Source organism: Hakea prostrata, chromosome 6 (genome assembly GCF_041222555.1).
Source record: "Hakea prostrata isolate BN-2017 chromosome 6, UWA_Hpros_2, whole genome shotgun sequence".
Taxonomy (NCBI): Eukaryota; Viridiplantae; Streptophyta; class Magnoliopsida; order Proteales; family Proteaceae; genus Hakea; species Hakea prostrata.
Genome location: NC_142605.1, coordinates 39088509 through 39114944, shown reverse-complemented (window position 1 = coordinate 39114944; position 26436 = coordinate 39088509). Strand labels below are relative to the sequence as shown.

Sequence of the window (26436 nt, the reverse complement as noted above, 5' to 3'; positions counted from 1 at the left end):
TAATTTTAGCCATTGAGTTGGCATAATTTACATGTCAAATACACAGAGCTCATTAGGCACTCTCACGGAGATATCCTCCCTACAGATGAGAGATATTAATGATAGAGAAAGCTTTCAACGCTGCCAAAGTTTAGGTGATAATGAAATTTGAAGTCACGTGAAAATGTGTGAAAATGTTGGAGGATCTTCGAGAAAAGGTTAATCTTTTTCTATCTCTCCAAGGGCATTAAACCTAAATTAAAACGTTCATTAATACTAAATTGAATCATATAAATGAAACTATTTAACATATTTTTTTGACCAAAATAAAGTCGTATAATAAATATTTGATTCTGATTTTAAAAAAAGTGAGACTCTGTATTTAAACAATTGTAATCAAATTTAATCATGGAACAACTGGCCAAAAAAAAAAAAAAAATTGAATCATATATGTTGGGAGTAAACAAACATTAAAGAAAACTATTGAGACGGATAAAATACCCAATAGACAGGAATCAATTAATATCTGCATAAAAACTTTAATGCTTTCCTTTGGGCATTGTTTGGTTACATAAATTCAGAGATTTCAAATATCTGGATTCATGAATGCGATATTTATACACGTTTTTTTACTATAAACGTGAATCTGTAGATTTATAGATATGGGGTAAAATCCAGAGATTTCACCCTTATTATTAAAAGGCTAAATAGTTAATTTTATGAATTATAACTCCATAAATTTGAAATATATAGATTTTAAATCTCCAAACTCATGTAACCAAACATATCTTGAATGCATTTTAATATATGATTTTTTTTTAATTTTTATATGAGGTTCATCCAATTACATCCTCAGGGGAGCTTTTATATAATTAATATAGAAATGGGGACTCATATAACCAAACATACCCTTAATGCATTTTAAATATATGATTAATTTTTTTTTGGATATGAGGTTCATCCAATTACATCTTCAAGTGAGCTTTTATATAATTAATATAGAAATGGGCAAAGCCCTTGGCTCTGAGAGGATTCGAATTTTGACCTTCTATGTGGGTTAATATATGATTATTTGATCTATAGACATAGAGAGATGTTACTTGTATAATTTATAACCTATTTATGAGTTAAATAAATTGATTTAAGCACAAATTTGTAAATGAATCTATATGTTATTTATGATTTCATTATAATTATTAATTTATTTTATATAATTTTTATTTGTGGGTTTCTTTAGTGGACCATAAACTAATGTTGAGTCTCCTTAGTGCAATATATTATAAGTGGGTTCTAATTAGACTAACATTAAGGGTGTCAATTGTGTACCGAAACCGTTTAACCGTACCGAACTGCGTTGTCTAAAATTGCAACGTATTGTACTATTTAAAATTCGGTACGGTAAGTACCAAAACCAAATTTCTTCGGTATGGTTCTAGTTTTAGGTACTCATACTGTCGGTATGTACCGAAACCGTAGCAAATTAATGGATATAAATTGTAATTCTACAATTAAAACACTTTACCTTTATCCTATCCCTAATTCCCTACTTCAATTTGACATTTCATCAGTCACTCCTCTTCTTAGATTTATTTGTTTTGTCTCAATTAATTATATTTACTTGCTTTATATTTGTTAATATAAAATTCTATTGATTGGTCAATCACAATTTCATTAGGATCTTAATGAACTAATAACAAAAGTGGCATAAATTATTTGTACAAAAATTGTACCGCACTAGATACCGTGTTTAAACCGTTTTTCCCACCGATTTAATACCGAACCGTTTTTGTAAATACCGAAACCGTACCATACCGTGTAAATTCAGTAAGGTTACGATTCTGATTTTCTGTATTCAAATTTGGTATCATACAAAACCGTACCGAAGTACTGAAATTGTACTGATTGATACCCTTAACTAACACCGTTAGTTGCCATTAAGTATATTTAAATTTCAAAAGTAGAGAGACCAAATGCCCCACAAGTTATTTAATACATTATGTAATTATATATTTTTTTATTTTTTCCAATATATATCTATATATTACCCATTTAATTAAGGCTTAATGACCAATTGTCTTTTTTAAAACTATATATTAATACAATGTATTAAATTTAAATAACTTAAGGTGTACTTTGGTTTTTTTACGTTTGATTTTTTTTTTATGAAACTCATCCATTCAGAGGAAAATGTGAGTTACACGTGGGGAACAACCAATGGCTCATTCAACCACAGAGTGACAATAGGCCAAATAGTCGCACACGAACAAGACAAGGCTGTCTTTACTAAATTATCAGCCACAAAGTTGGCTAATCTAAGAACATAAGAAAAAAATGCAAGAATTAAACTTTAAGGTGGGGCAGCAGATGTGTCATAGATTTAGTAGTTGAGTATTAAGAGGGGGAGCTTTCCTTTCATCATGTAGGAAGGAAATGAACTTCACTGTTGTCAGACTCCCACTTCTAGTAGTTCAAGTCTCTACTCTAGCACCCCCTTCAAGCCTTCCCCCACCGCCATAGCCTCCCCTTCAAGCACATCTCCAAATATCATGGGTATTGATCTAGCCACCTCAATATGACCTTCATCATTCTTTAGTATAAATCCCACGTTTGGCATACCTGTAGCTATAACCTTTGCGGCATCCACATTTAGTTTAAGCCATCCTGTTTGTGGTGGAATTCAAGACACTCTTTGCTGAAATTGAGGCTGGTTATGCTTACTTTTCTTTGGTGGCAGCTTGCTATCCATTAATTCCTGTGCATAGTGGATTGCTGTCTCCATCACATCCAAGCTATCCATGAATTCCTTTGCATAGTGGATTGTTGTCTCCATCACATCCCTGGGTTGAAAGGTACCCTTATTCAATTTACATTTGAAAATTGAATATATTTAAACGGGGACTAATGGTGTTAGTCCGTTTGGGGCCCACATATAATATATTGTATCTAAGAAGACATAACATTAGTTTATGGTCCACTAAGGAGACCCACAAATAAAAATTTCTTTATAGAATATACTTTATATATATAATAGTTTTATACTTTTATACTTTTATATTAAGAGGTGGGAGTCTATTACATATTCCATCATACCGGCACTCATGACCTTTTCACTAAAATGTTGGTCATTCTCAATTGAACAAACTTTTGGTGATAAATTTAATATATTGTATATATTTTGAATCTAAGATTAATCAGGGCCACCTCTTCATTTTATAAATTCAATTTATATACACATTTAAAGTTCTCATGTTTTCGTTGGATTAATATTTGCACACATGGTACGATCTCAGCCGTTGGATACTGCAAAGAAAGATCGCAAAAAAAAATCTGCTAACTTAGAAAGAGTGGAACAATCAAAACCCGCCAAAACAAAGATTCTTTGTTAAAACGTCACCACGTGTCTTCTTCCTAGCCATGAGATTTTATGCGTCTTCCTCAGCTAACTCAGTCGACGTGGCAGGAGTCAGAAAATATCCTCGGCAAGTGACCACTCCTGAGCAACACGTGTCTTGGTTGCGGGCCCCAAAAGAATATGTACCGCTACCATATGAAATATAGAATAAATAGGACTGAAAAGGAAAAAATCTAAACCGGTGATCTACAGTAGGCCACGTCAGATAGTGCTAGCCAGGACCAATGACGGCCCCCCTTCTGATCTGATATTATTTTTGAAAGTTGACATGGCAGATACCATACCAGAGAAGGAAACGAGAGTTAAGGAGATATTTTGCGCGCACCGCGGTTTGGAAGGACAAGTAAGTAATCAGGACTTTGAGGCGGTTACGCTGTTATTGATACAAAAGGCCATAGCCATCTTCTTCCTAAACTTCAGACGGCGCTTCGGATATTTTCGGAGTGGAAAGAAAGGAAGGTCTGTGAAGGATGAGGGTGAATTTCCCAGTTCAAACACCATTTTTGGCTGTATTGCTGGCGGATGATGAGTAGTTAGTTAGGGTTTCGTCCTGAGTTTGCTGAATTGGGGGTTTAAGGAAGTGATACGGAAGCTCTCTCTGGAACCAGGAGTACATGGAGATGACGCCACAGCTCGAGGAAGAGTGGAGGGAGACAGATATAGAAAAGGAGATTTATTCCACTTCGATCAAAACAGATCAATTTTTTCCTCGGACGTCTATGAGGGTTTTGTTGGTTGAAGCTGATGATTCCACCCGGCAGATCGTCACGGCACTTCTGCGCAAGTGCAACTACAGAGGTCTGTGTACTTTATTTCGCAATTTTGTCCTCTTAATTAGTCGTCTTGAGCTGAGGATCACAACATGGCTGTCAATTGCTTGGATTCATGATGGTCTTCGAGTTTGTTCAGCAGAGGCACACGTTTCTGTCGCTAACCTGAGGGAAAGCCAACCTAGTTGTTGTGTGAACCTTCTAAATCTTTTATTCGCCTCTAGAGTCCATTAAACTGGGAAGGAAATTGGATTGATAGTTTGTGCTGCTAAGATCTTCTCTCAGCTTGTGCTAGATTCATAATACAAGCAGACTCAGGTGTATTTCAGTTGAATCCGTTAGGTTTCAGTAGTTTTCCAATTAGTGCTCTAACGGGGAACCTACTTACTTCATGTGTTAGATGTTCTATGTGTCTCAACAGGGAAATTTTGTGAGATCTATAATGGTAGTGAGTATAGCCCGACTTGGAACTGTTTTTGTATGTCCTATTGTCTTCTTGGGTTAGTGAAAGAAGTGAGATTTGTGGGTCTTCTGCGTCAAGAGCTTTTATTGGGAGAGTTCTTGCCAGGACCTTTGGTGTTCTTGAGATATCTCCACTATACTTATTACACTTGACCCACGGATTAGCTTATCATTTTTGTTTGTGAACCACGTTAATTGTGTGTGTCAGATTTTCTGTGTTTTGTTTTCTTCGTGTTATTGACTATGTTAACAAAAACTTAAATATAACGTAGGGATAATTTGGCTTTAAACTTGCATGGATTTGTATTCGCACTGAACTGATACTTCAACCCTTGTCAAAATAATTTGTTTATTCTTGTCATTGATATCAAGACTGAACCTAAAGTTTTCAATACATTACTATGTTGGAACTCAAAACCTATTATTTGTTTTCATTCAAGCAGTTGTTGCAGTTCCTGATGGCCTTAAGGCATGGGAGGCACTAAAGGGGAGACCTCAGAGTGTAGATCTCATCTTGACAGAAGTGGAGTTGCCATCAATATCTGGGTTTACTCTTCTTACCTTGATAATGGAGCATGAGATCTGCAAGAAAATTCCTGTTATAAGTAATGATCTGAAAATGATGTCATTTGAATGATATTTCCTTAACATATTGAATATTTAGCATTGTGGAATTCCATTCTGAATGTGTTTAAACTGCTGTTGTGATAATGCAGTGATGTCCTCAAGTGACTCTATTAGCATGGTTTTCAAATGCATGATGGGGGGTGCTGTTGACTTTCTCATTAAACCTCTTAGGAAGAATGAACTTCGGAATTTGTGGCAGCATGTTTGGAGAAGGCAATCTGTATGTCCTGCTTCTGCATTTTTCCTTTCAACTCCATTTTTAAGTTTCAAGAACTTGAGTTCAAGTTTAACTTGATTTATTTGTGTTCTGTTATTAGTCAGCCGGTGATAGAAGCCTTGCAAAACGAAAAGTTGAAGCAATATCTGAAAACAATGCAGCGAGTAATCACTCAAGTGATTATGTTGCTTGCACAAAGAAGAACAAGTCAAGCAGTGGAAAAGGAAGTGATGCTCAAGTAAGAGTTCTGTAGCCACTAAGTATTACATCTTTTCTGCTTACATTACCATGTTTGGAATGGATTATGCTCCTTACTTCTTGTGCTTCTAGGTTTTGTGGTAATGCTTCCTTATATTTTTGGTGGTGAATATGGTAATTCCTCATGAGCACTTTTATGATGCCACTTCTAATGACATTTATAATAACGAAACAAATGTTTGTTGATGAGGTGTTTAGTTTGCGACCACATTATACTGAATTTCTCAACACAGACGTGTTGGAATTATTACCAGCTGCTTGAATTCCATCAGCTGATGGGATTCATTATTCTGTTTGGTCAGTGTAGCATGTACGTCCTGCTACTGGCAATCCTAAATACAACTATTGGTGAATAATGAATTTTCTAGGATATGTGTTCCTGTTTGTAGTTGAAGGCCACTGTGCACTACTAGAGGAGATCTCATTTTTTGGTTTGTGTCATATGCATGAATTTTTCTATTAGATAGCTTATTTCCTTGTTCCTCATTTTGGCAGAGCTCTTGTACAAAACCAGATATGGAAGCTGAAAGTGCATGCATGCAAAATATGCAGGATGGTTCGCAGCCAATATGTCAGAGTTCCTCAATCGAGCAGGGAAACAAAAAAGAAGGTTTGGTCTGTTCTGTTTTTTAATTTTGGTTTCCACATACTCAGTCATTGTTTTAGTTATCTGTCACAGTCTCCTTAAATTTTTTTTGGTAAATGAGTGTCTGACAAGTTAATTGTGACAGAGAAATCAACTATATTGGGATCGGAGGTGACACTGTCAAATGAAGCTAGTGACTCAGCTAGATATCTTATAGGAGATGCTTATGGGGAAAGAAAGACCAAGGATGCTGCACCAGGGAATAACAGGGATGATGCTAATATAACTGGTGCAACTTGTGACAACAGTCATGAAGGGACAGAATTTCCTAGCGAAGCCATTGACTTGATTGGAGCATTTGATAATCGCTTGAGGAGGAATTTTGGCCATTCATGTAATGTTGTTACCAAACAAGTGTTATCTCATGATATGGAAACTCTGTGGGGTTCTAATGATAGGCTGAGTTGCACTCCATCACTAGAGCTTTCCCTGAAAAGATCCCATCTGAGTGTCTTTGAAGGCCAAGAGACCAATGGAAGGCATACATTGAACCATTCAAATGCATCAGCTTTTTCATGGTGAGATCCTGGTTCCTTTGCTTCATTCTCTTGGGGCAGAAACATTACTGTTAACATTAATATAAACTGATACATATTTTATACACACTCTTCATAGGCTTTTCCAACAGATGTTTTATTTTGCGTCAAATATATTTCATAATTTTTTGGCTTTGGGCTCTGGGGAGATTTTTTCCGTGCTATATGGAAGAGTTTATTTTATTTTTTTCTTCCTTTTGGATGAATAAAAAAATTCATCACCAAAGTAAAGAAGGGGGAGGGAAATATGAAGAGAACCAAGAAGGCTTCATATACAACACATCAGCATCAAGCCTTGCAACAAATCTAAATGGGTACAAAAAGAGAAAGAAGATACAAAGCATTTGGCAACAATGGGCCACAATTCAAGGCCAAGAGGCTAAGCTTGACTGAGCCATACCTAGGAACATCACTCTTTCTTTTTCTTCTCAACAAATGAACTAGAGTAGAGAAGGTATTTAGTTCAAACTGAGTTATAAATTGATTTCCTACTATGTTGATGTCATTTGGAGACTGTTGAAAGCCATCCGGATGAAACTAAAACTAAACCGTTGTGGGGGAAGGTTCTTTTAGAAATTCAATTTTATAGACCTAGTCATTTGGATCACTATTCTGGGGACAAATACAAATGGTATTACATGTATCATGTTGCCGCCTCTAATGTTTTCTTATTATCCTCCTCGATTCTGCAATTATAGCTGTCAATCCTAAAGTGCACTAACATCAACTTAGTAGGTTATCTGTTCATGATGGATGGAATGAAAGTCCAGAACTCCAGAGTTAGGACCTTAAGGCCCAGTGATAGCTTTAGTTTCCTTATTTGCTATAGTTGCTTTTGAATTTAACTCACATTAATGATTCTGCTTGAAGTCGTTTTGGGCATCTACTGTGTTAGAAATCTTGGGATAGCTTCTTAAATAACCAGTTTTTAGTTATCATCTTATAAATGTTAAATGATTTATGTTTTATTACCCGGAGACTAATGCAACACTTGTATCATGAGGTTTCCATTGGCATTTCCATTGTGTTGAATGCTGCATTTCATGATGATTTTAGTTAATTTCTAGGAAGGCTAGTGATGTGTAGTTCATTTTTGCTCTGTTTTTCTTGTTTAGAGGAAAAGGTGGATATTGTTGGAATGCTGAAAGGAACGTGGAAAATGTTCCATATTCTACCTGTACCAAAGCCTGTAGTTTCCATTTATTTGTGTGACATCAAAAAGCCTCATTGCTACTACATCAAATAATGGATCAATTTTCATTGGACACATACTTTCTGCAGGTATAATAATAGGAAAGTGCAGTCTCCTCTTCCGGCATACAATGTTTGCTCTGAACCCAAAGATAGTTCAAGAAAATCTCAAAAACATATGGAGTATCAGGGTCCTGGTCATACTGCAGGTCCTTCTCAACAGAATAGTCTAACTTCTTCAGCTGTTAGTCAATCTGATCCAGCTGAAGCAATGCTACCATGCCATCATCAAGTCATCCGTGCCCCTGTTCCTTTCAGAGGGATGAGTTTTGATGGCTTATATGCCAGCTATGCTCCTGTATTGCCACAAATGTTTTATGAATCAGTTCAACCACCATTACAGGGTCAAAGTACAGGCAGCCAGCAAGAACACATGGCTGTTTGCCTGAATTTGTCTCACCCACCCAACCCTGAAACTCAGTTTGAAGAGGGTAGGCACTTTCAGAATCAAAATGGTGAGAGTTCCACTAACCAAGCGTTGTGCGACCAGGCTCATAACATTGAAGAGTTGGAGGATCCAAGGGATGTTTTCCCATATACTGGTCAGGGTGCAAATAGCTGTATATGCGATGGTGCTAGCAGCTACTCTAACAACAGTGGCAGTGGGGGTGTTAGCAATGGAAATAATGGGAAGGTCACTGCAGTTATTGCTGCCACGACCACTTTAGAAAAGAGGAGTGGTGAAGGTCTCTTTGTGCATGATAGAGGGATGGATCCTCATGGCTCCACCCAGAGAGAAGCAGCTCTGACCAAGTTCAGGTTGAAACGGAAAGATAGATGCTATGCAAAGAAGGTATGCTGCTGCTTTACTAAACATAGTTGCAGTTGTTGCATGTGCATCGGCCCCCCAGTTTCATTTGATGTGTGTATGTGTGTGTATCTATATATATATATATATTCTGCGGCATGCCAGGCTAAATCCGCTTGTTAGCTCTTTTGCATTCACCTTGCCATACCTACATCTTAGAGAATGATAGATGTGGCCTAAAGATTCTGTCAACTTCAGTCTTTTTGCCAATTGATGGTGTTTAGATGTGAGGTCTGGGAAATGTAGCTGCTTCATGATAGTAGATATTTGATGGTTCAGTGATCAAATTGTGATTCGAGTACTAGTTTTTCAATATATCTGCACATAATCTGTAAATTCTGGATTGCTGACTGTTGGTTCGGTTTTGGTTATTCCTGCGCAGGTCCGTTATCAGACCAGGAAAAGACTTGCCGAGCAGCGTCCTCGAGTGAAAGGACAGTTTGTTCGTCAAGCCTTGCAGGATCTCCCCTCAGCTGGAAGTATCATTACCAATGACTTGGTTACTGCATAATTTGTGGAAATATTTCCTTGCATCGGCAAAACCTCTTCCCCCTTACCTCGTTGAGTTTGCAGAATGATGATGACATTATTGGTGCATCTGTAAATTTTGTAAATACAACCAGCTTATTCCAACTGAATGAGGTCGGCGACGTGGATTTTATCCTCCAATCAACTCTATTTAGAGCGATTGCTGCTATGACTATTTTACAGCTAATGGACTCGGGTCTTTGTATGTTTTTCCGCACAACCTCTCATAGAATGTCTTAGGTTTTTGTTTTAAAGGATTTTTAAAAATAGGTAAAAGAATAGGTAAATTTTCCTTTAACTAAATCCGGTTAGCTCGCCCTCCTGTACCAATTCTTCTGTGTACCCGTTTGAGTTAATTTTTCTGTCATTATGTATCGGAGTTGCTCCTGACTTAGTTATAGTGTATTCATTCCTTATTTTTATTAAACTTTCATTGTAATCTTTATTCTGTATTGGCAAAAGGGTATATGTCGATAAATCTTGTTAAAATGAGTAAGGTGCTTGATTTTGCGAAAACATTTTTGTCTGCTGAAAAGGAATGCTGGAGAAGGTCCCCTGGGACTTCCGCCTAGCAAGTGTAAGTTGTTTTTGTTCTCTACAGAGACGATGTTGCCAGACTCAGGCGAGGTCTATTGCTGGAACTCCTCCTCGTGTTCTAGTTTGTTACATTTAAGTATGAGTATTAGGGCCCAGCTAAAGAAGCATAATTTATTGTAAAATAGTATATAGTGCAATGGTTGGATTTCGAATTTGAGGCTTGGGCCCGAATAACGGAGTAAGGACGATTTGTAAGTTGGGTGCAGGTTCTAGATTTTCAAAATCTATAATATGAGCAGGGGGTATAAAAAAAGGGGGAAGGGGCCCCTAAAACAAAAACCCCCCCGATGCTTTACACCCATCGATAACTTGACGGTGTGAGTATGTTAGATATTTATTTAGCAGGTTTATGAAGCTTTTTGTTGTTTCTAAGCTAAGAGATGTTTGATTCTTCTTGGATTTTTCTTTCTTCTGGATGTCCCGAAGGGAGTGAAAGTCTCATTTTCAAGAAACGAAGGAGAAAGACAATTGCTGGATCGGCACGAGGGCGATGAGTCTAGTGAATCTTCTCTCCGCATTCACCATGTGTGTGCGCTTTGTGTTCCATGTGTTGAGACGTGTTCAGCACAGGGTATCGTGGTGGCGTGGCATGGACAAGCGGCCGCAACACTGCAACAATTAACCCCAGCACTGCTTTTTCTTCTCTAGTTACGTAGCCAGCGGTGCTACTGCAAATAAATGAGAAACAAGTAAGCGCTTGAGTGTTCTGAGTTTTGTGGAGTGTGTGACAACAGCTAGGCTTTGGAGAAAGGAGAAAGGGCAGAAGGGCATCGCTGGCGCTAGAAGGAAGAAGGAGCCTCTCTGCGTCTCAGCATCGACAGCGCTTCTCTTTAACCTAAATCCTTGTGTCTTGTTCTAACAGCGTTTCTCCTTCCACTTTAGCTTCTCTCTCTCGTCTCTCGTCTCTTTCTTGTCTTTCCTATATAAATAAAGCTTGAAATCCGGCCAGGAAGTGATGTCTGAAGAAGTAAAGCCTAACTCAGGCTCAGTAGAGGCCCAAAAGCAGGACGGGAAGATGACGACGAAAGGAGAGGCTAAAGGTCGTTACGCGCGGACCCCGTTGCGACACGCAGTGTGGACGTCTCTGGTGATTTTTGTGGTCTTAGTGGGAGTGACAGCTCTGGTGTTGTGGATAGTGTATCGTCCCCAGAAGCCTCAATTCACGGTGGTCAGTGCGATTGTCTACGACCTCAACATCACCTCCCCGCCCGTCGTCTCAGCCACCATTCAGTTCACCATCGTCACTCGGAACCTGAATCGCCGGGTTTTCATTCACTACGACCGTCTACTGGTCTTCGTCTCCTACCGGAACCAGGCCATCACGCCGCCTACCATGTTGCCACCGCTCCACCAAGAGCGACACAGCACGGTGGCTGTGTCACCGATATTGGGGGGAAGGCCGATGCCAGTATCGATGGAGGTGGTGAAAGGGCTGGAGGTTGATCAGGCTTATGGGGTGGCGGACATGAGGTTGGTGCTGTTGGGAAGGTTGAGGTGGAAGGGTGGACCCTGGAGAAGTGGACCCTACCGAGTTTATGTCAAATGCGGTGTGCTTCTTGGTTTGAATAAGGCCTATTTTGGTCAGATTTCCCTGATTCAATCTTCTTCTGTTTGCACCGTTGACATTTGACATTTGACATTTCGTTTTTGTAATCTGATCTTTTCCTTTTTTGGGTAAAATTTTGTAATTTAATCAACTGCAATAGAAGCTTAACCCGAATCCGGATCTTCTCCCCGTCGAGAGTGCTCCCCATGGCCCCATGGCTTCCTGACCACAAATATCAGTGGGTCCCACTCTCTACAATTCCTTGTATTTTTTCAAAAAGTATTTTTCACCGTGGGACCCACTGATCCGAAGGTTACCCAACAAAAAGCGAGTGTAGATAAAATTCAAATTTGTCCCCGTCGGGTTGTAATGAAATCCGGACTCGCTTAACCCCGCCCCCCGTGAATTATGCGCAGCGCTATGCAGTAACCTGTACAGGCCTGAACGAAACTTAGTGATGTTGACGAATTTTAACTATTCCTTTTGTGTAAATTTATTTTTTATTTTTTAAGTTTAACTGAAAAAGGAGTGGTCCAAATTTTATCTTCATCAACTTTTGATGTGAACCAAAAGTGCTACACTTATTGTGTAGCATTTGAGCAAAGTCTTCTCACCGGGCAATCTCTAAGGTGGTATGTGGTACTTTATATGCGCAACATGTTCTAAACAATTAAGATTTTGATCTTGATTGTTTGTTTCTCATGTTTCTCATGTGAAACATGTTCCGAACAGTCTAAGATCTTGATCTCAATTTTTTGTTTCTTAAAAGTGTTTTTCATATACATTTAAAAAATGGTCTAAGATTTTTTTTATCTTGACTGCCTTATTTTTTAAAGTGTGTTTCATATACTTAATGTGTAGCATCCCAACAAAGTCTTTCGTCTCCACCAGGCAAATCCTAAGGTGGTATGTGGTGGTAAGTTGATATTTTATATGAGAGAGACTTTAATGTTGTGCAACATTGTGCTCCAAACTGTTGAGATTTTGATCTTGACTTTTCGTTTTTGAAAAGTGTTTGAAAAAAAAAAAAAAAAAAAGAGAAGAGAATATGGTATTACCATATTTCAATTTTTGAGGGAACCTAGCAAGGTGCGAACTTTCAACTAGGTTTCGCCGGTTCGCTAAAGTTCGCCCAAAATCGCTGTCAAAATTCGAAGATTCAAACCTGATCTGATGAGGAAGTTCGCACCTTGATTTGAATCATCTGATCCAACGCTCTTTCTCTCTGTGTCTCTACGTTCGGTGCTGCATGCTTGTGGTGGTGGTGGTATATGCGGTGGTAATGCAGTTGGCGGTGCTATTTTAGCACTACCACTGCTACTGGTTCTCTTCTGTTTCTTTCTCCAACTGCAGTGGTGATGTTTTAGTACTGCCGCTGCTACTAGTTCTCTTTTGTTTATTTCTTCAACTACGGTGGTGCTGCTTTAACACTGCCGCTGCTACTATTTCTTTCTCTTTCGTTCTTTCTTCTCTTCTTCTTCTCCTTCAACTAAACATTTGATCCAACTTAGAGATTTGAAGGAAAAGACAGAGATCCAACGAGATTTCAACGATTTTTGCTAATTCGTTGATTTTCCAGTGACATTTCACAAAATTTCGTTTTCGATCCATTTTTTATATTGCTGGTGAACGGAACTACCGAAAATCAGTGAAATTTCGCCAATTTTCAGTGATATGTTTTACCCTGGAACCCAGTCTATGTTTATCCTTTTCAATGCCTGAACCTATCAATTTCATCATGATTTGGACTTTTATAATCCATACATCTATGGTAAAACCTCATCAATTTAACCTAGTCGAATCTTGGATTCAATGAATCTAGATCAGCACCCGACGGCTTTACCACCACAAAACATGTGGGGGCCCACAGGGGTTGGATGATGATTTTTTTTCTTTTATGTTTTATTATTTTTAACTTGTGGGCCCCACATGTTTTGTGGTGTTAAAGCCATTGAGGAGCTGATCCAGACTCGGATTTAATGGTCCTGTACACACGTGGAATAACCGAAGAAGGGATAATAATAACAAAAGATATGGCTAGATAAGGCAGTTGCAAATGTTGAATGGCTTAGTAAGAATGCAGTAGTATTTACCAAGCCAACAATAAACTCTGATCATAAACCTCTTAAACCTCTTGTATTGGATTCAAATGGTGGGAAAGTGAAAGGTAGGTGGCCATTGCGATTTTATAAAAATGTGGTTGAGGCATCATCCAACATGCAAATCTAAAATTGAAGGATGGGGCCAAATCTATCAACAATGATGAAATTTGTAAGTTGGTTCAATTGACAGAATAACTACAAAAAAACCTTGATGAAGTGAAACAAAAAGTTAGTAGAAAATTAAAGAAAAAACATTGTGAAACATTGGTCTAGGGGGTGAACAACATATTACAAGGTTGGTTTTAATTCAAGCAACATCATCAGTCATGCCATTACATTTCATGTCTTGTTTTAAGCTACCAAAGTTGACGTTGGAAGAATTGGACAAAACGATAGAAAATTCTTTTGGTCTAATGGAGCAAAATGTTTGGTCCACACAATTAGTTGAAGCACAATTTGTCAATTAAAGAGTTCTGGAGGCCTAAACTTTTTAAAAATGGAACTAATTAATTTAGTTGTTTTATCTCCGAAGGCTTAGGAGCTTCTCAATCCCAATCAATCATTTTGGGGAAGATTGATGAAGCATAAATACTTCAAAGATGTACACTTCTTGGAGGCAAAGGCCACCAACCCCATGAGCACCTCCTCATGGGGTTGGTGATCAATTTTGCAAACAAGAGACTTTATGAAATCAACTTTCCTTCACTTGGTCGAAGATGGTAACACCATTAACCCATGGATAGATCATTGGATACCTGATATAAACCCTCAACAAGCACCACTATATTTAGTTCTAAATGCTCCAAAACAGTGTCTTTTCTTCATCGATTAACAAACACACACATGGAATAGAGAGATCCTTAAAGCATGGTGGCTACCTGAGTTAGAAGAAGTGATCTCACAATTTTTCTTACCTCTCTTTGATAAACCTGATGAAATTATAAGGAGCCTCACAACATCTGGGAAGTTTAGTTTGGCATCGGCATATAGATCAAATGCAAATCAACCCTTGGAGCATAATAGTACAACATGGTTGAAGCTTTGGCATCTCAATTTAGCCCCCAAAGTCGTTTTATTTGAAAAATTTTGCATAACAAAGTCTCAACACTGGCGCTGCTCAAACAAAAAGGATGTTGAGTATCCCAACGTGTTGTTTCTTGAGTTTGAGCTCAATGATGCACAACATCTTTTTCTAGATTGTGGATTCAGTAAGCAGGTTTAGTCACATTTAATACATCTCGTTGGACTGCAATTAAACCTTTTCATTTACAGGTAAAGGAATTGATTTTACATCACGGCAAACAACAATAGAAAAACACAAATTTACATCTTCATTTATATGATTTGTGGTTAATCTAGAATAATAAGAATCAAGCTATCACTAATCATAAATCAAAGAATTCACGGGAAATAGCACAAACTGCTTCAATTTTAACTAAGGAGTATTTGAGCAAGCCTACACAACATGTCACAAATTCCAAGGACAACAGAATGATCCTCTGGTTAGCACCCAAGTATGGTCGGCTGAAAATAAATGTTAATGGTTCTTCTTTTTTGAATGTTGCTTCTGCTTCTAAGACTCAAGTTGGTTGTGGTGGAATCACAATTGAGATCATTTGAGTTGAATGTTATTTTGTTTTTATGAAGGTTGTGGAAAACAAAATCAACAGCTGTGGAAGAAATTCGGGCTCAAGATTTGGGGCTCTCCAATATAATATTATTGTCGAAGGGGACAACTGGGATGTCATAAATCTTTTCTTTTACATCCTCAAAGGGAGCCATACTGAAAACTTAAGCTCATTATACACAATAATGAAATTTTAGCACATGGGTTTGATTCAATCTAATTTATTTATACTCTTCGGGAAGATAGTGGCGCCGTAGATCAACTTGCAAAGGAATGAGCAAAGTCCCAATAGAAATTTTGGACTGATTCTCATCCCTTGTTTTTAATTTAGTGTTTAATTTTGGATGCTTTAGGTTGTAAACAAGTTCGTGGTTTTAATTTTTAATAAACAGCTATTTTATCCCAAAAAGAAAAAGAAAAAGAAAAAGAAAAGAAAAATCCAAACGATTCCAAAAGAGTAGTTCAATTCGATCGAATAGAAATTCGATTTTCCAATCAAGTTAGAAATCCAATTGGCGGAATTTCAGTGAGCGAATACATAATTAGGTGGGGGCCGGCACCTCACATAAGTAGTGGATTTTGGTTTGGATCCATCAGATCGGCATGCATCAATTCAGCAATATTAATGCATGCAGGCGACTCCGCGATTATCTTCTTCAATCTTCAGCGCCGAGAGCGAGAGCGAGAGCAGGTGTGTGTTTCTATTGTGTATGCCCAAGACAACCATGATTAATTTCTTTCCTATGATGATCCACGAAGTTGAAAAAGTCCATAATAGAAGGTTGCATGGAATTCATTCTGGAGCCGTGGTTCCTTTAATTTTTGAAATTAAAGGGAAGCCCCGCATGCATAGCCATAGGGTCAGGTGTGAATGTGTGATTGCAAGTTCCGATGAGGGTGTGCGCCTGTCGCCTTCCTCCATTCTTTTTGTATTGAAAAGGTTGAAAACGCAGTCTTAGCGATTAAGGAAAGCTCTGCCAGTGATGGTAAACAGGTAATCCATGGGACTCTGATCTGCTGCCTGCCTTTGAGACTATTGAGTTGTTGTTGGGGGGTTTGGATTTCTTTTCAGCCACAGGAATTATCACAATCCACCTAGGAATCTGTGGCCTATGGGTTCCACACCTCCACTACTTCCTCCACGAAACTGCTTTGATCTGATGACGATAAGACTATATAGCCTCTCCCTCCGACACCAGCAATGGGGCCGGCCGGGATCCCCCAGACACTTTTTCTTTGCCCTGAAACTCCTGTTGTCATCCTTCCATTGGATTGGATTGGATTGGATTGGATTACTAATTGGTCACCGGTGGCACTCTGGGATCGGATCGTGAGTCATGAATGTCTAGCTATCAGCTCACAAATTACGTGCCAAAGAAAGAAATTAATTAAAACCCATATAGCTATCTATCGCCTCATCCTCATATAAAAGAGATATATTTCTCTCATTCTCAGCCATGCCATATTTGTGTATGCAGCACAGGGAGGGCCCCGCTCTCCACCATCTAGAGATATCTGCAACAAACCACTAATGATATCATCGTCTTTTCTATCTGAGAAACTAAAGTCGAACATCTTTTCCGCAATATACGTGAATGACAACGACCACCAAGATATAAAGCCAATGGAAAGGTGGACAAAGTATAAATCTTAAAACTCACGAAGCGGAGGAGTGGATGAAGATGAAAATTTGGGAAAATTTCGGTGCGACTGGAATGAATGAAGAGTGGAAAGATGTGGCCGGAAATATATAGCTCCCCCCAATGAAATTCAAAAGTCTCTTTTCCACCGCATGAAAAGTCTCTTATGATATTACAATTAATAATAGCAAATCAAACGAAGAAGAAAAGGATAGACAATTAAGAAAGTAAGTTATCTAATAAAGCTATGTCTCTTTATCTTTTTACTGGATGGATCTTCAGTTTCACACCTACACTCAAACTTCATTTCTCTCGACAAGAACAAGAATACCACCAAATTAATTATGAGTATTGATGCCAACTACCCATTCTTCTGCGATCAACATATATAGCAGCAGGATGAGGAATTCCGATCGGGCCTCTTAGCTAGCCAGTGTTGTGTTGTTACTTGGGATATGATCCATCGATCCATGATGTCCGAGTCCAAAAGCCCCCGTCTTTATGGTGATGAATACAGAATACCTCCATATGTGGGATTCATACACCTCGATCGTTGCTGCATCGTACGTACCACTAATGAAAACATATATCACCCTCCAAAATAAATGATAAGATGTGTCAGATGAGATATGCAAAATAGATATTCCCTCTCCACTGTTTTTATGGTGGGGTTTATGATCCAACAATGGAAACACACAAGTACTCTTTACTTTCTTTTTCTTGTTTGGGGTTGCATGATCAAACGGATGTGAAGGCTGAAGCGGACACCTCACGCAACTCTCTGATTTTGGCCTTGTGGGAGCTCGATCTTGATGATCAGATATATAGATGTGATGTTACGTAACAGATCAACTCCTGTCCTACCATACATTTTTCGGCTAGCTACGATTAAAATGGCAACCAAACTCGACCCCACCCCAGTAAGCTTTAAAAAAAGATGGAGGTCAGGTTCTCCATGTTTCGAGCCTTCCCTCCTCCTCCTGCCTAGTTTAATAAAGCAATTGAACGGTGATTAGTGATCCACAAAGTCAGAATCCATTGTCAAAAGGAAAGGGGGAAAAAAACAAAAGGAGCAGTGATCTCATGAATTATATATTATTGTTATTTGATCAAATGGGAAATTTAACCTGTCTAATTTCAACTACTCTGTTTGTTTTGCTCTGCCTATACGTGTTGCTTAATTAATAAAAGGCGTCTCCATGTCCCAAATTCAAAAGGAGGGAAAGTAAAAGAAAGTAAAAGAAAGAAAGAAAGAAAGAAAGAAAGGGTAGTGGCTTTGGTCTCATCCGTAAGCCAAGTTGAGTCATTCTAATCAAGACAAGGGCCCCAGGCCATAGTAGTAGTGCTATCCTTTTCTCTGCAATTATTGTAAAAGTGAATCCTAGTCCGACCCATCTGATACCGATAGATATCCCATTCCTTTTCCTTCAAAACTTTAAATATGCACGAGATGATTCCAATAAGCAAGTTCACAGGTCCTACTGGTTCATATTTACAATACCATACCAGGGGTTGTCTTCTTCCTCAAGACTCATCTTTTCCTACTCTTTTTTAACTGACTCCCAAGTACTTTTTTGTTTTTGAAAGCTAGCGCTTAGCTTAGCTTAGCTTAGCTTAGCTTGGGTGTTCAAGCCAGCTACCTACCTTTCATTTTTCAAGCTCATGGGATGGACCATCGATGGGAGATAGGTAGAAAAGAGTTAGAAAAGAGTCTTCAGGAGGAAGACAACCCTACTAAAGCACTTTTTTTGGGCCAGAACTTGCTTAAGACACGAAACCATTGTGGTACAGGCTTACAGCTAAATTCCCAGTGCTGACAAGTCTAAACTGTGTCGACTATTTTCATCCCTGATTTTTTTTTTTCTCATAAAAAGGAGTTTAAACAAATACATATATCTTCCATTCCCTATTTGAGTAACCATCCACTCCTCCACTAAACAATGGTTTGAGATTTTAGATATTCTAATGTTATATTTTAAGACTAAAGTGTAGCTGAAAGGACATGTGAATAGGTTAATTGGATAACTTTAAATATTCATCGTCATATTTGTTAAATTAAATCTAAATTGTCAAATAAAATTCTTATTTTGAGTTCTCTTGCCATTATTTTTTTGTTAAATTTAACTGTGGTAAAGGTTATCTTAATTCTTGTAATGGGGGAAAAACTCTAAATTTTATTCGCTCCTGTTTTCCTTCTAAGGTAGTATGGTTATTTTCACATTGGTTCAACACAATTGCTATTTTCAAATGAGAAAGGCATGACTTAGAGAAAAAATGTTGGATTTATGTCCAATTAATGCAGGTAACACCAATGTGATAGACTTGAATTTGTGAATTGAGTGTATCGTGTAATCTTACTATTGGTTATGAGTCTGAATTACTTTCTTCTCATGAGAAAAATACGTACTTTTCCCATGCTATCTTATCACACAATAAGAATAGAGTTTATATAAAATTTACTAGAAGTCTTACTTCTAATTTATTTTATCAATACTCAGAGATGTCTTACTTCTAATTTATTTTATCAATACTGAGAGATAGTCTTACTCTTATTTTGTAATGGAAGAACTTGAAAAGAATACATATTTCTAGCTTGAGGAGTAGAGAATTCATGGTTGCTAGGTATTCAATCCCACGAGTGTTCTGTGCAATTGTTTTAACATAATATTCTATATACCAAAAAAATGAGGAAAAGAGAAAATTTTCATTAGACATTCTCTCTCCCTAAGTCCCAACTGTGACAAAGACTACCAATGAAGGATGCTTAGTTTGAATGACCAGTACCTATTATTGAAGAAGTTGCAGGCATTGTGTTACGACGACTTAGTGAAATGGTGAGGATGGAGACATGGGTAGGAAAATCTCTAATTCAAGATGCTTCCAGCGGTAGAGTATACCCACCTAATTTGTAGTTTCCAATAAAAAAAGGAAAAAAGAAAAAAGAAAAAAAAAAAACACCTCCAGCAACAGGATTTGCCGGTCAAAAGCGCTGGAGAGAAACAATTGCTGCTTTACTTTGGAGCTTGGACTTTGGACTTTGGACTTTGGAGCTTGGAGCATCGCTTGATGATTTCTGAATGCGACCCTTGCCTTGGTGTCCCCTCACTCGATCCGGAGCGAATCATCTTCCATTTTCCCAGCTAGCCAGCTTATATAAATGACCACAACCCCTTCGTTCCCTCGATCTCCTCGTCGTTGGTCCTTAATTTGTGGGTTTGCTAGCTAGCGCTGCTACCATTCCTGACTGAACTCGTACCACAAACAACGAATTCTGGCTTGCAAATGTCTCAGATATTCCTCACCAACTCTCCAAAGCACTGCGCCAAGCACGGAGTCCTGAAGGCAAACATTAAGTTACCCAAGAAGCTACTATACGGCCTCTCCACCTTCCTCCTTTCTCTTTTCTCGCTGGCCATCTTCATCTGGCTGATCCTACACCCTTCCAAGCCTGAATTCTACCTGAAAGAGGCCGACATCTACCAACTCAACCTCTCATCCCCTCCTCACCTTCTCAACTCATCCATACAGCTCTCTTTGGTGTCCAAGAACCCTAATAAGAAAGTTGGCATCTACTACGACCAGCTCCAAGTCTACGCCTCCTACAAGGGTCAACAGATTAGCGTCTACACTTCTTTCCCTCCATTCTATCAAGGACATGAAGATAGCAATCTCTTGACGGCTTCCTTGGTGGGAAACGGACTCCCCGTCGGCCCTTCTTTTGGTTATGAAGTGGTTCGGGATCAAACGACGGGTAGACTCATTTTAAGTCTCAAGGCGAACGGACGGCTCCGGTGGAGGGTCTGGACCTGGGTTTCCGGCCCTTACAGGTTTAATGTCAACTGCGTTACCACCATGGATTTTGGATCAGGCGTGGTGTCAGCCGTATCAGTCCCCCTGAGCTCCAATCGAGGCTCTACCTGTTCTACTACTGTTTAAACCAACCTTCCCCTTTTTTTGACCTGTCAATACCCTTCTTTAAGAAGCTGCGAGTAAGTAAGTTTCTAAATCATTCATTTTCTGGTTTGTTTCTTGTTGACGTACGTTCCTCTATTTTAGCTTCTCTTTAATCTTTACTTTGGGGTGCGAGGTGCGAGGTGCGATTCTGATTCATGAATATTGGGTGCATGACCTTCCTAGGTAAAAGTCCGTTGCCCCTCCATCGCCCGGCCGGCCACTTCCTGTAATAAACTTAGTTAAAAGGAAAGGATCGATGGAAAGCTATGTCGTCGATTGGAGTAGACACTCTCACTCATCTTATCTTCTCTCCACTCTTCTCCTTTATCTCTTTTCTTATCACTTTGCTTTATGGGAGGAGGAGGTTGGGGAATGGAATGAAAAGGTTGGTTTGAATTGTTATCAGCAGATTTTAGAGAGTTGGGTGTGGATTGCTTCATCTTCGTTCCTTCTACTTTAGATTTCTTTTAATTGCTTCGCGTAGATAGGAGAATAGGGACCAGAATTGATGATGGATGGGTGATGATGAGATTCCAGGCAGACCACAGAAAAAGGAAGAAAGGGGGAATATAAAAGTAAAAGTTTTCAAAGGCGGGCAAATCACGACCAAAATTTAAGCTTTTATGGGGCTATAGAATCTTGATGCAATATTCTCACCTTTGTTTGTCCTTAAATTCCATGTCAATGATATAATGACTTTGTTTTTTTTTTTTTTTTTTTTTTTTTGGGAGAGGGGGTGGGTTCTTCTCTTCTTCTTCCTACTTACTACTACCTATACCGTTAGGCTTTCCCTTATCTTTTTGACTGATCGTCTTATTGATTTTAGTCTTACATGCTCACACGGAATTATAGATATAATCAAGGAGAAACAAAAGGTCGAAGTTAGCAAGGATAATTGTTTTACGCTTACAGAATATCAGCAATAAAAGAAGCTGCCTCAAACCCATATGAACAACACCTCTCTCTTAAACGTTGGATCTAATAGAGCATGGAAACTTTGTAATTTAAGGGTATAACATGTAAATGTGTCATCTAGCTAGCATATGACTGGGCTGTGCCTGTGATGTCAATGTTTCTGGCATTAAATTTAAACCTGATTTGATTCAGAATGAGGATCTAGCATGCAGGCTCTGCATTGGCATGCGAAGTTGTAGATATTAGTTACGGTTTTTATTTTGGAATGTAATTTCTCAATTACTTTTTTTTGGTAATGAAAATTTTTATTTGAGAACAAAAACATGTGTGCAGCTACAGCATCAGCAAAGGAATGAAATGCTGTCATTGAATCCTGTTACACATTTCTTATTTAGGACCCCCTTCACACTATGTTGATGCTTCCTCTACCACACTCAGGAAAGGGATATGCCCTTCAAACCTGTGAATAACAATTACCAACAAGGTGAACCCCCTGAATATATGACGACTCTTTGAAGGTGATGGATCTTGATTTTTGGATTGAAAACACCAGAAAAGTTGAAGTACTCGAATTTGTCAGTTCTGGAAATTAATTCCAGAGCCAGGTCAACCGTTTTGATCCAAACCTAATCGGCAGGCATTGAGACAATCAAGCCACTCTCTCCCTCCTGCTGGGACAGGATGATCACGCTAAACTCCATCAAGTCGTCATTTGACATGCTCCTTTGGATTTAGGCGATTTAGGCTCAACGCCATAGTGTAGAAGCCTTTCTCCTCTATCCAATTTGTTAGGTTAGTCGCCTTCGCCGTTCAGTAACAAGCAAAAGATGACCCACCTTTGCGCAACAGCACAGGCAGAAGCAGACCAAAACCCCTCGAATTGACCTCACATCCTCACTTTCTCTTCCCTGCGCTAGTCTTCCCAAGGCCTCCTCCATCCTCCAAAACCTCGTCCTAGAAAACCCCGTTTAGTTTAATCAGATCTCCCTTGTTGAAACTTGAAACGTGCCTACTTATTTATGGATTTTTATGCTATCTTTCACCTTCATTTTTCCTTGTTAAGTTTTTTTTTTTTGATTTTTCTTCTCTGATCTCACTCTCCAGTCTCCACCCCTCTTAGACCCATCTGTATTAATTGCCTTTTGCTGGAACCCAGTATCCCCTGCTTGTGTTTATTGAATCCATGATGTTGGAACTGGTCCGATCAGCTTTAACGATACAAACCATAGTTTTAGGGTAATCTTTTCATTATCAATGTAGTTTTAGGTTATCAGGAGAGGAACTTCATTGTCATCGCGACCCTAAATGCACCAGGCGTCACCCCAGGAATCAGACATGAAACAGTAGCATTCTTTGGAAAGTAGATGAGTGACAACAGTCTGCCATTGATTCCAGGAAAGATCTCTGAAAAGTCTGCTTGGATATGCAATAGCATAAGAGAACCAAATCGAAAAAAGATATCCTACAAGTGCCACAGTAGCAGCTAGCAATCGAATAGCCAACCATCCATTCAGAAGTCTATCTTTTAAGTCTTAACCCCTCTGTTACAATCTACCTGCAAAATATCAGGTGCACACATGATCCATGAAACACTTGCAGCAATACCTTGTGGATGCTGAAATTGAATTGAATAAGAGCACACTGATGAACCAAAGGGTACATTAAACCCATCATCGCTGATTAATAATTCTTCAAACTAGCAATCACTGTTCATACTGCTTTTCCAAAGCTTACTCGATCTTGAACGCACCCTGTAAGTCAAAGAATAGTGCTCACCATATCAGACCATCAACAAATCCGTATTCAAGCCATCTGAAATTAACCATTTGTATCCAAGGTATTGAAAATTATGATCAATTTCCTTCTTCATATTGTAGATACGGTAGTGTGAATAACATAAATACAATGGATTCACATTCCCAGAAAATGGGCCAAAAGCACTAAACTGCTAAATATTTGTGAATCATGCTATGCAAGACTGTGAGCTTCTGTTGTGGAAGGACCAAAAAAGAACAAAGAAAAAAAAGGGCATTCGAGCCCATGAACATTGCCACTGTTCCAAATGAAATACCTCACCATATATTTCGTCTTCCATGAATCTCAGGGTAATAAGAATCACCTACCAATAGTTACTCTCATGGATGCTCCAATGATGTAATTGGATTTGCCAATCGAGTACTCCTATTTTTCCATAAAGGCATTTGAACTCAACCATAAGCAGCAACTACATTTCTTATGCTACAAAACTCTAGAGAAATTGTACACCCACAGGTTGGCCAAATATTTGGTTGGTAATTTGAGCCAAATTTGAGAGTGCATAATACAAAACCCCCGTTTTAGTGAAAGAATCCATGAGAATCCCATTATAAGACCAATTTATCATTCAGCACAATATGAAGACCTTGATCGTTCAGCTTCTATGGCTCTTATCAATGAAGACCAAAGAATCAGCTTTAGCTATTGGCACATAGGGGCTCCCTACCTTTCCTATCAGATTCAATCAACGGGGAGGTGTTCCATGTAATGTAATGCTGGAATGGAGATCCAAAGCATAATCTTCTTCAGCTAAAGAGACCCAGAAGAGGGAGAATAGTGACATGATAAAATCAGGTAGTCAGATTGGACCAAAATCCAGTTTCCTTGATTCAGTATGTGTCTGTGTGTGTTCTTCTAAATAAAAGACCTGAACCGCGGAATATGGAGCTGAAAAAGTGATCTCATTGAGATTGAGGGAATTAAATGAGCTCAGGCCTAAATTAACCATGGAAGTGGTGAGAAAATACCTGAATAGCTCAGACCTAGTTCCATTTGACATTGAAAAGAACTGATTGGAGAACAATGATCCATGTGGCCAAACCCCAGTAAATGGAATTAGGCTATGTGTGTAAATTACGAACACAAAATACAAATGATTTATTTATCAAAAGATAAACGAATGAGAGCGGGTAAAACAAGTCAGGGCCATAAGTGTTAAGTGTTGTTAGAAGCACCGTGCACTAAGCCATTAACCCAAACATAAGGATTTAACAGATGAAAAACTTGATCTAGAACCATATGAAGTCATCAAAGCTCCGAAGCAAGCATTAATTTTAATTAAAATTTTTTTTTTTTTGCAAGAGTACATCCAGCTTTAGGATTCTAACATCATCAAAACTCTAGTCACCAAAAATCTAAGACGAACAACAAAGAGATGAACTCACCTGCACCTCATACCTTCAGCAGCTGCATTTTAGAGGCAAACGAAATTGCAATCCAGTCGGGCTGTGCAGCCGACCACTGCAGTTGGTTGATTTCCGAACCTGCCGAATATGCAAGAATGGGATCGATACCGCTTGGACCGGCAACTGTGGGCAGCTCCCAAATGAGAGCCTGTGTATCGTCCCCCGCAGAACAGATGTGGCGGCAACTCTGAGGTGCCCACGCAATCGCATTCACGCTCCCTACATGTCTCTCTAGCTCAGCAACGGGCATGGTGGGCGAACGAATATCCAAAATGACCACCTTGTTGCTGTCCATTAAGATGGTGGCCATGTACCTCAAGTCCTGCTTGTTCCAAGCCAATCTAAGCAAGGGGGTATCAGGCTGAGGACTTTCGTAGATAATCGTAGAGTGCTCCTTATCTCTCAAATCGAAGATGCGAACTGAACCATCAGCGGAGACCGAAGCAAACACACCAGCTTCACCCCATGCGATGTCATAGACCTCCTTATCATGAGCGATAAGCTGCGTTTCGACGACGCCTCTTTCAACATCCCAAATTGTGCAGGTGGTATCTATGCTCGAAGTGCCAATCCTCCGGGGCTCCGATTCGTTCCAATCGAATGAAGTGAGAGGGGCACAGAACTCGCTGGTCTTGCTGTTGTTGAAAACCGATTTGGGCTCAATCGAATTCTCACGAACTTCCCAAAGGCGAAGATAATCTCCAGATGAGGCGAGGAGCTCGGAAGATTTTCGGAGTGATTTGGCACCGTTAGGGTTGAACATGAGCTTCGTTGGGGGATAAGGATGGTCGAAGGAGAGATTGGGATTGTTTCTGAATGTTAGGGTTTCATCGTCGAAGGAGACGATGTCGACTTTGTTGTTGTACTCTTCCAAGAAGCTACCGACGGCAATGCGTTGTGATTTGTCGGAGGAGGGAGATGGAGAGAAGGCCATGGCATAGATTGGGAACGGAGATTCGTAAGTGTAGAAGTTTTCTGCTCCGAGATGGGATTCTTGAGTCGTCGAATTCTCCATTTTTACAACCCCCTTACTCAGATTTCTTTTCTTTTCCTCTTCACCTTTCACTTCTCAGAAACCTGAAAGAACTTCCTTGATTCCTTCCTTCTTCTCTCCTCACGGTCTCTAAATAAGAGATCGACAGAGAAATTCCAAGAAATTGCTTGCTTCTCTCCTGTATCAATCCTGCTCTTCACCTAGGGTAAAATGGAAAAGTTTATGCTCAACTCCGCACATCAATCAATCATCAATCATCGACCGTAGAAAAGAAAACAGACCAGGGAATTTTGTATCTTTCCTGAAACGCACACTCCTCTGCTATTTGGCCCCGGGACCGGGAACA

General features: G+C 39.1%; 4 protein-coding genes across 6 annotated transcripts; 3 read left to right on the top strand and 1 right to left on the bottom strand.

Annotated features, from left to right (window-relative positions):
• The first annotated feature begins 3688 nt into the window (after positions 1 to 3688).
• On the top strand, positions 3689 to 10010 carry LOC149013989 (two-component response regulator-like PRR95). The gene is made up of 8 exons (XM_089158836.1): positions 3689 to 4189; positions 5067 to 5228; positions 5340 to 5470; positions 5568 to 5705; positions 6221 to 6335; positions 6457 to 6889; positions 8189 to 8951; positions 9349 to 10010. The coding sequence occupies exons 1-8, from the start codon at positions 4006 to 4008 to the stop codon at positions 9475 to 9477; spliced, it is 2055 nt and encodes a 684-aa protein (XP_089014962.1). The 5' UTR covers positions 3689 to 4005; the 3' UTR covers positions 9478 to 10010.
• A 438-nt stretch (positions 10011 to 10448) lies between these two features.
• LOC149013988 (NDR1/HIN1-like protein 12) lies at positions 10449 to 11802 on the top strand. The gene has a single exon (XM_089159875.1). It carries the CDS (start codon positions 11047 to 11049, stop codon positions 11719 to 11721), a length of 675 nt encoding a protein of 224 aa, XP_089016001.1. The 5' UTR covers positions 10449 to 11046; the 3' UTR covers positions 11722 to 11802.
• Positions 11803 to 20039: 8237 nt separating this feature from the next.
• Positions 20040 to 21674, top strand: LOC149013987 (Late embryogenesis abundant (LEA) hydroxyproline-rich glycoprotein family). Of its 2 annotated transcripts, none has more exons than XM_089158435.1 (2): positions 20040 to 20995; positions 21144 to 21674. In XM_089158435.1, the coding sequence occupies exon 1, from the start codon at positions 20289 to 20291 to the stop codon at positions 20940 to 20942; it is 654 nt and encodes a 217-aa protein (XP_089014561.1). In that variant the 5' UTR covers positions 20040 to 20288; the 3' UTR covers positions 20943 to 20995; positions 21144 to 21674. The 2 variants fall into 2 exon arrangements, with proteins under 2 accessions (XP_089014561.1, XP_089014560.1); XM_089158434.1 differs by having other exon boundaries at positions 20040 to 20999.
• Positions 21675 to 22324: 650 nt separating this feature from the next.
• TTG1 (Transducin/WD40 repeat-like superfamily protein) lies at positions 22325 to 26405 on the bottom strand. 2 transcript variants are annotated; one of them, XM_089158430.1, is made up of 2 exons: positions 25089 to 26405; positions 22325 to 23626 (listed from the first exon to the last, which is right to left on the bottom strand). In XM_089158430.1, exons 1-2 carry the CDS (start codon positions 26109 to 26111, stop codon positions 23606 to 23608), a joined length of 1044 nt encoding a protein of 347 aa, XP_089014556.1. In that variant the 5' UTR covers positions 26112 to 26405; the 3' UTR covers positions 22325 to 23605. The 2 variants fall into 2 exon arrangements, with proteins under 2 accessions (XP_089014556.1, XP_089014557.1); XM_089158431.1 differs by having other exon boundaries at positions 25076 to 26404.
• Between the last annotated feature and the right edge of the window lie 31 nt (positions 26406 to 26436).

Excerpts from the sequence above, each read along its gene's own strand:
- LOC149013989 (XM_089158836.1), top strand. The coding sequence starts at position 4,006 with ATGGAGATGACGCCACAGCTCGAGGAAGAGTGGAGGGAGACAGATATA. Across the intron at positions 6,336-6,456 it reads GCAGGGAAACAAAAAAGAAG|AGAAATCAACTATATTGGGA; the intron begins GTTTGGTCTGTT and ends TAATTGTGACAG. Across the intron at positions 6,890-8,188 it reads AATGCATCAGCTTTTTCATG|GTATAATAATAGGAAAGTGC; the intron begins GTGAGATCCTGG and ends TACTTTCTGCAG.
- LOC149013988 (XM_089159875.1), top strand. The coding sequence starts at position 11,047 with ATGTCTGAAGAAGTAAAGCCTAACTCAGGCTCAGTAGAGGCCCAAAAG.
- LOC149013987 (XM_089158435.1), top strand. The coding sequence starts at position 20,289 with ATGTCTCAGATATTCCTCACCAACTCTCCAAAGCACTGCGCCAAGCAC.
- TTG1 (XM_089158430.1), bottom strand. The coding sequence starts at position 26,111 with ATGGAGAATTCGACGACTCAAGAATCCCATCTCGGAGCAGAAAACTTC. Across the intron at positions 23,627-25,088 it reads CTAAAATGCAGCTGCTGAAG|GGTGCGTTCAAGATCGAGTA; the intron begins GTATGAGGTGCA and ends TTTGACTTACAG.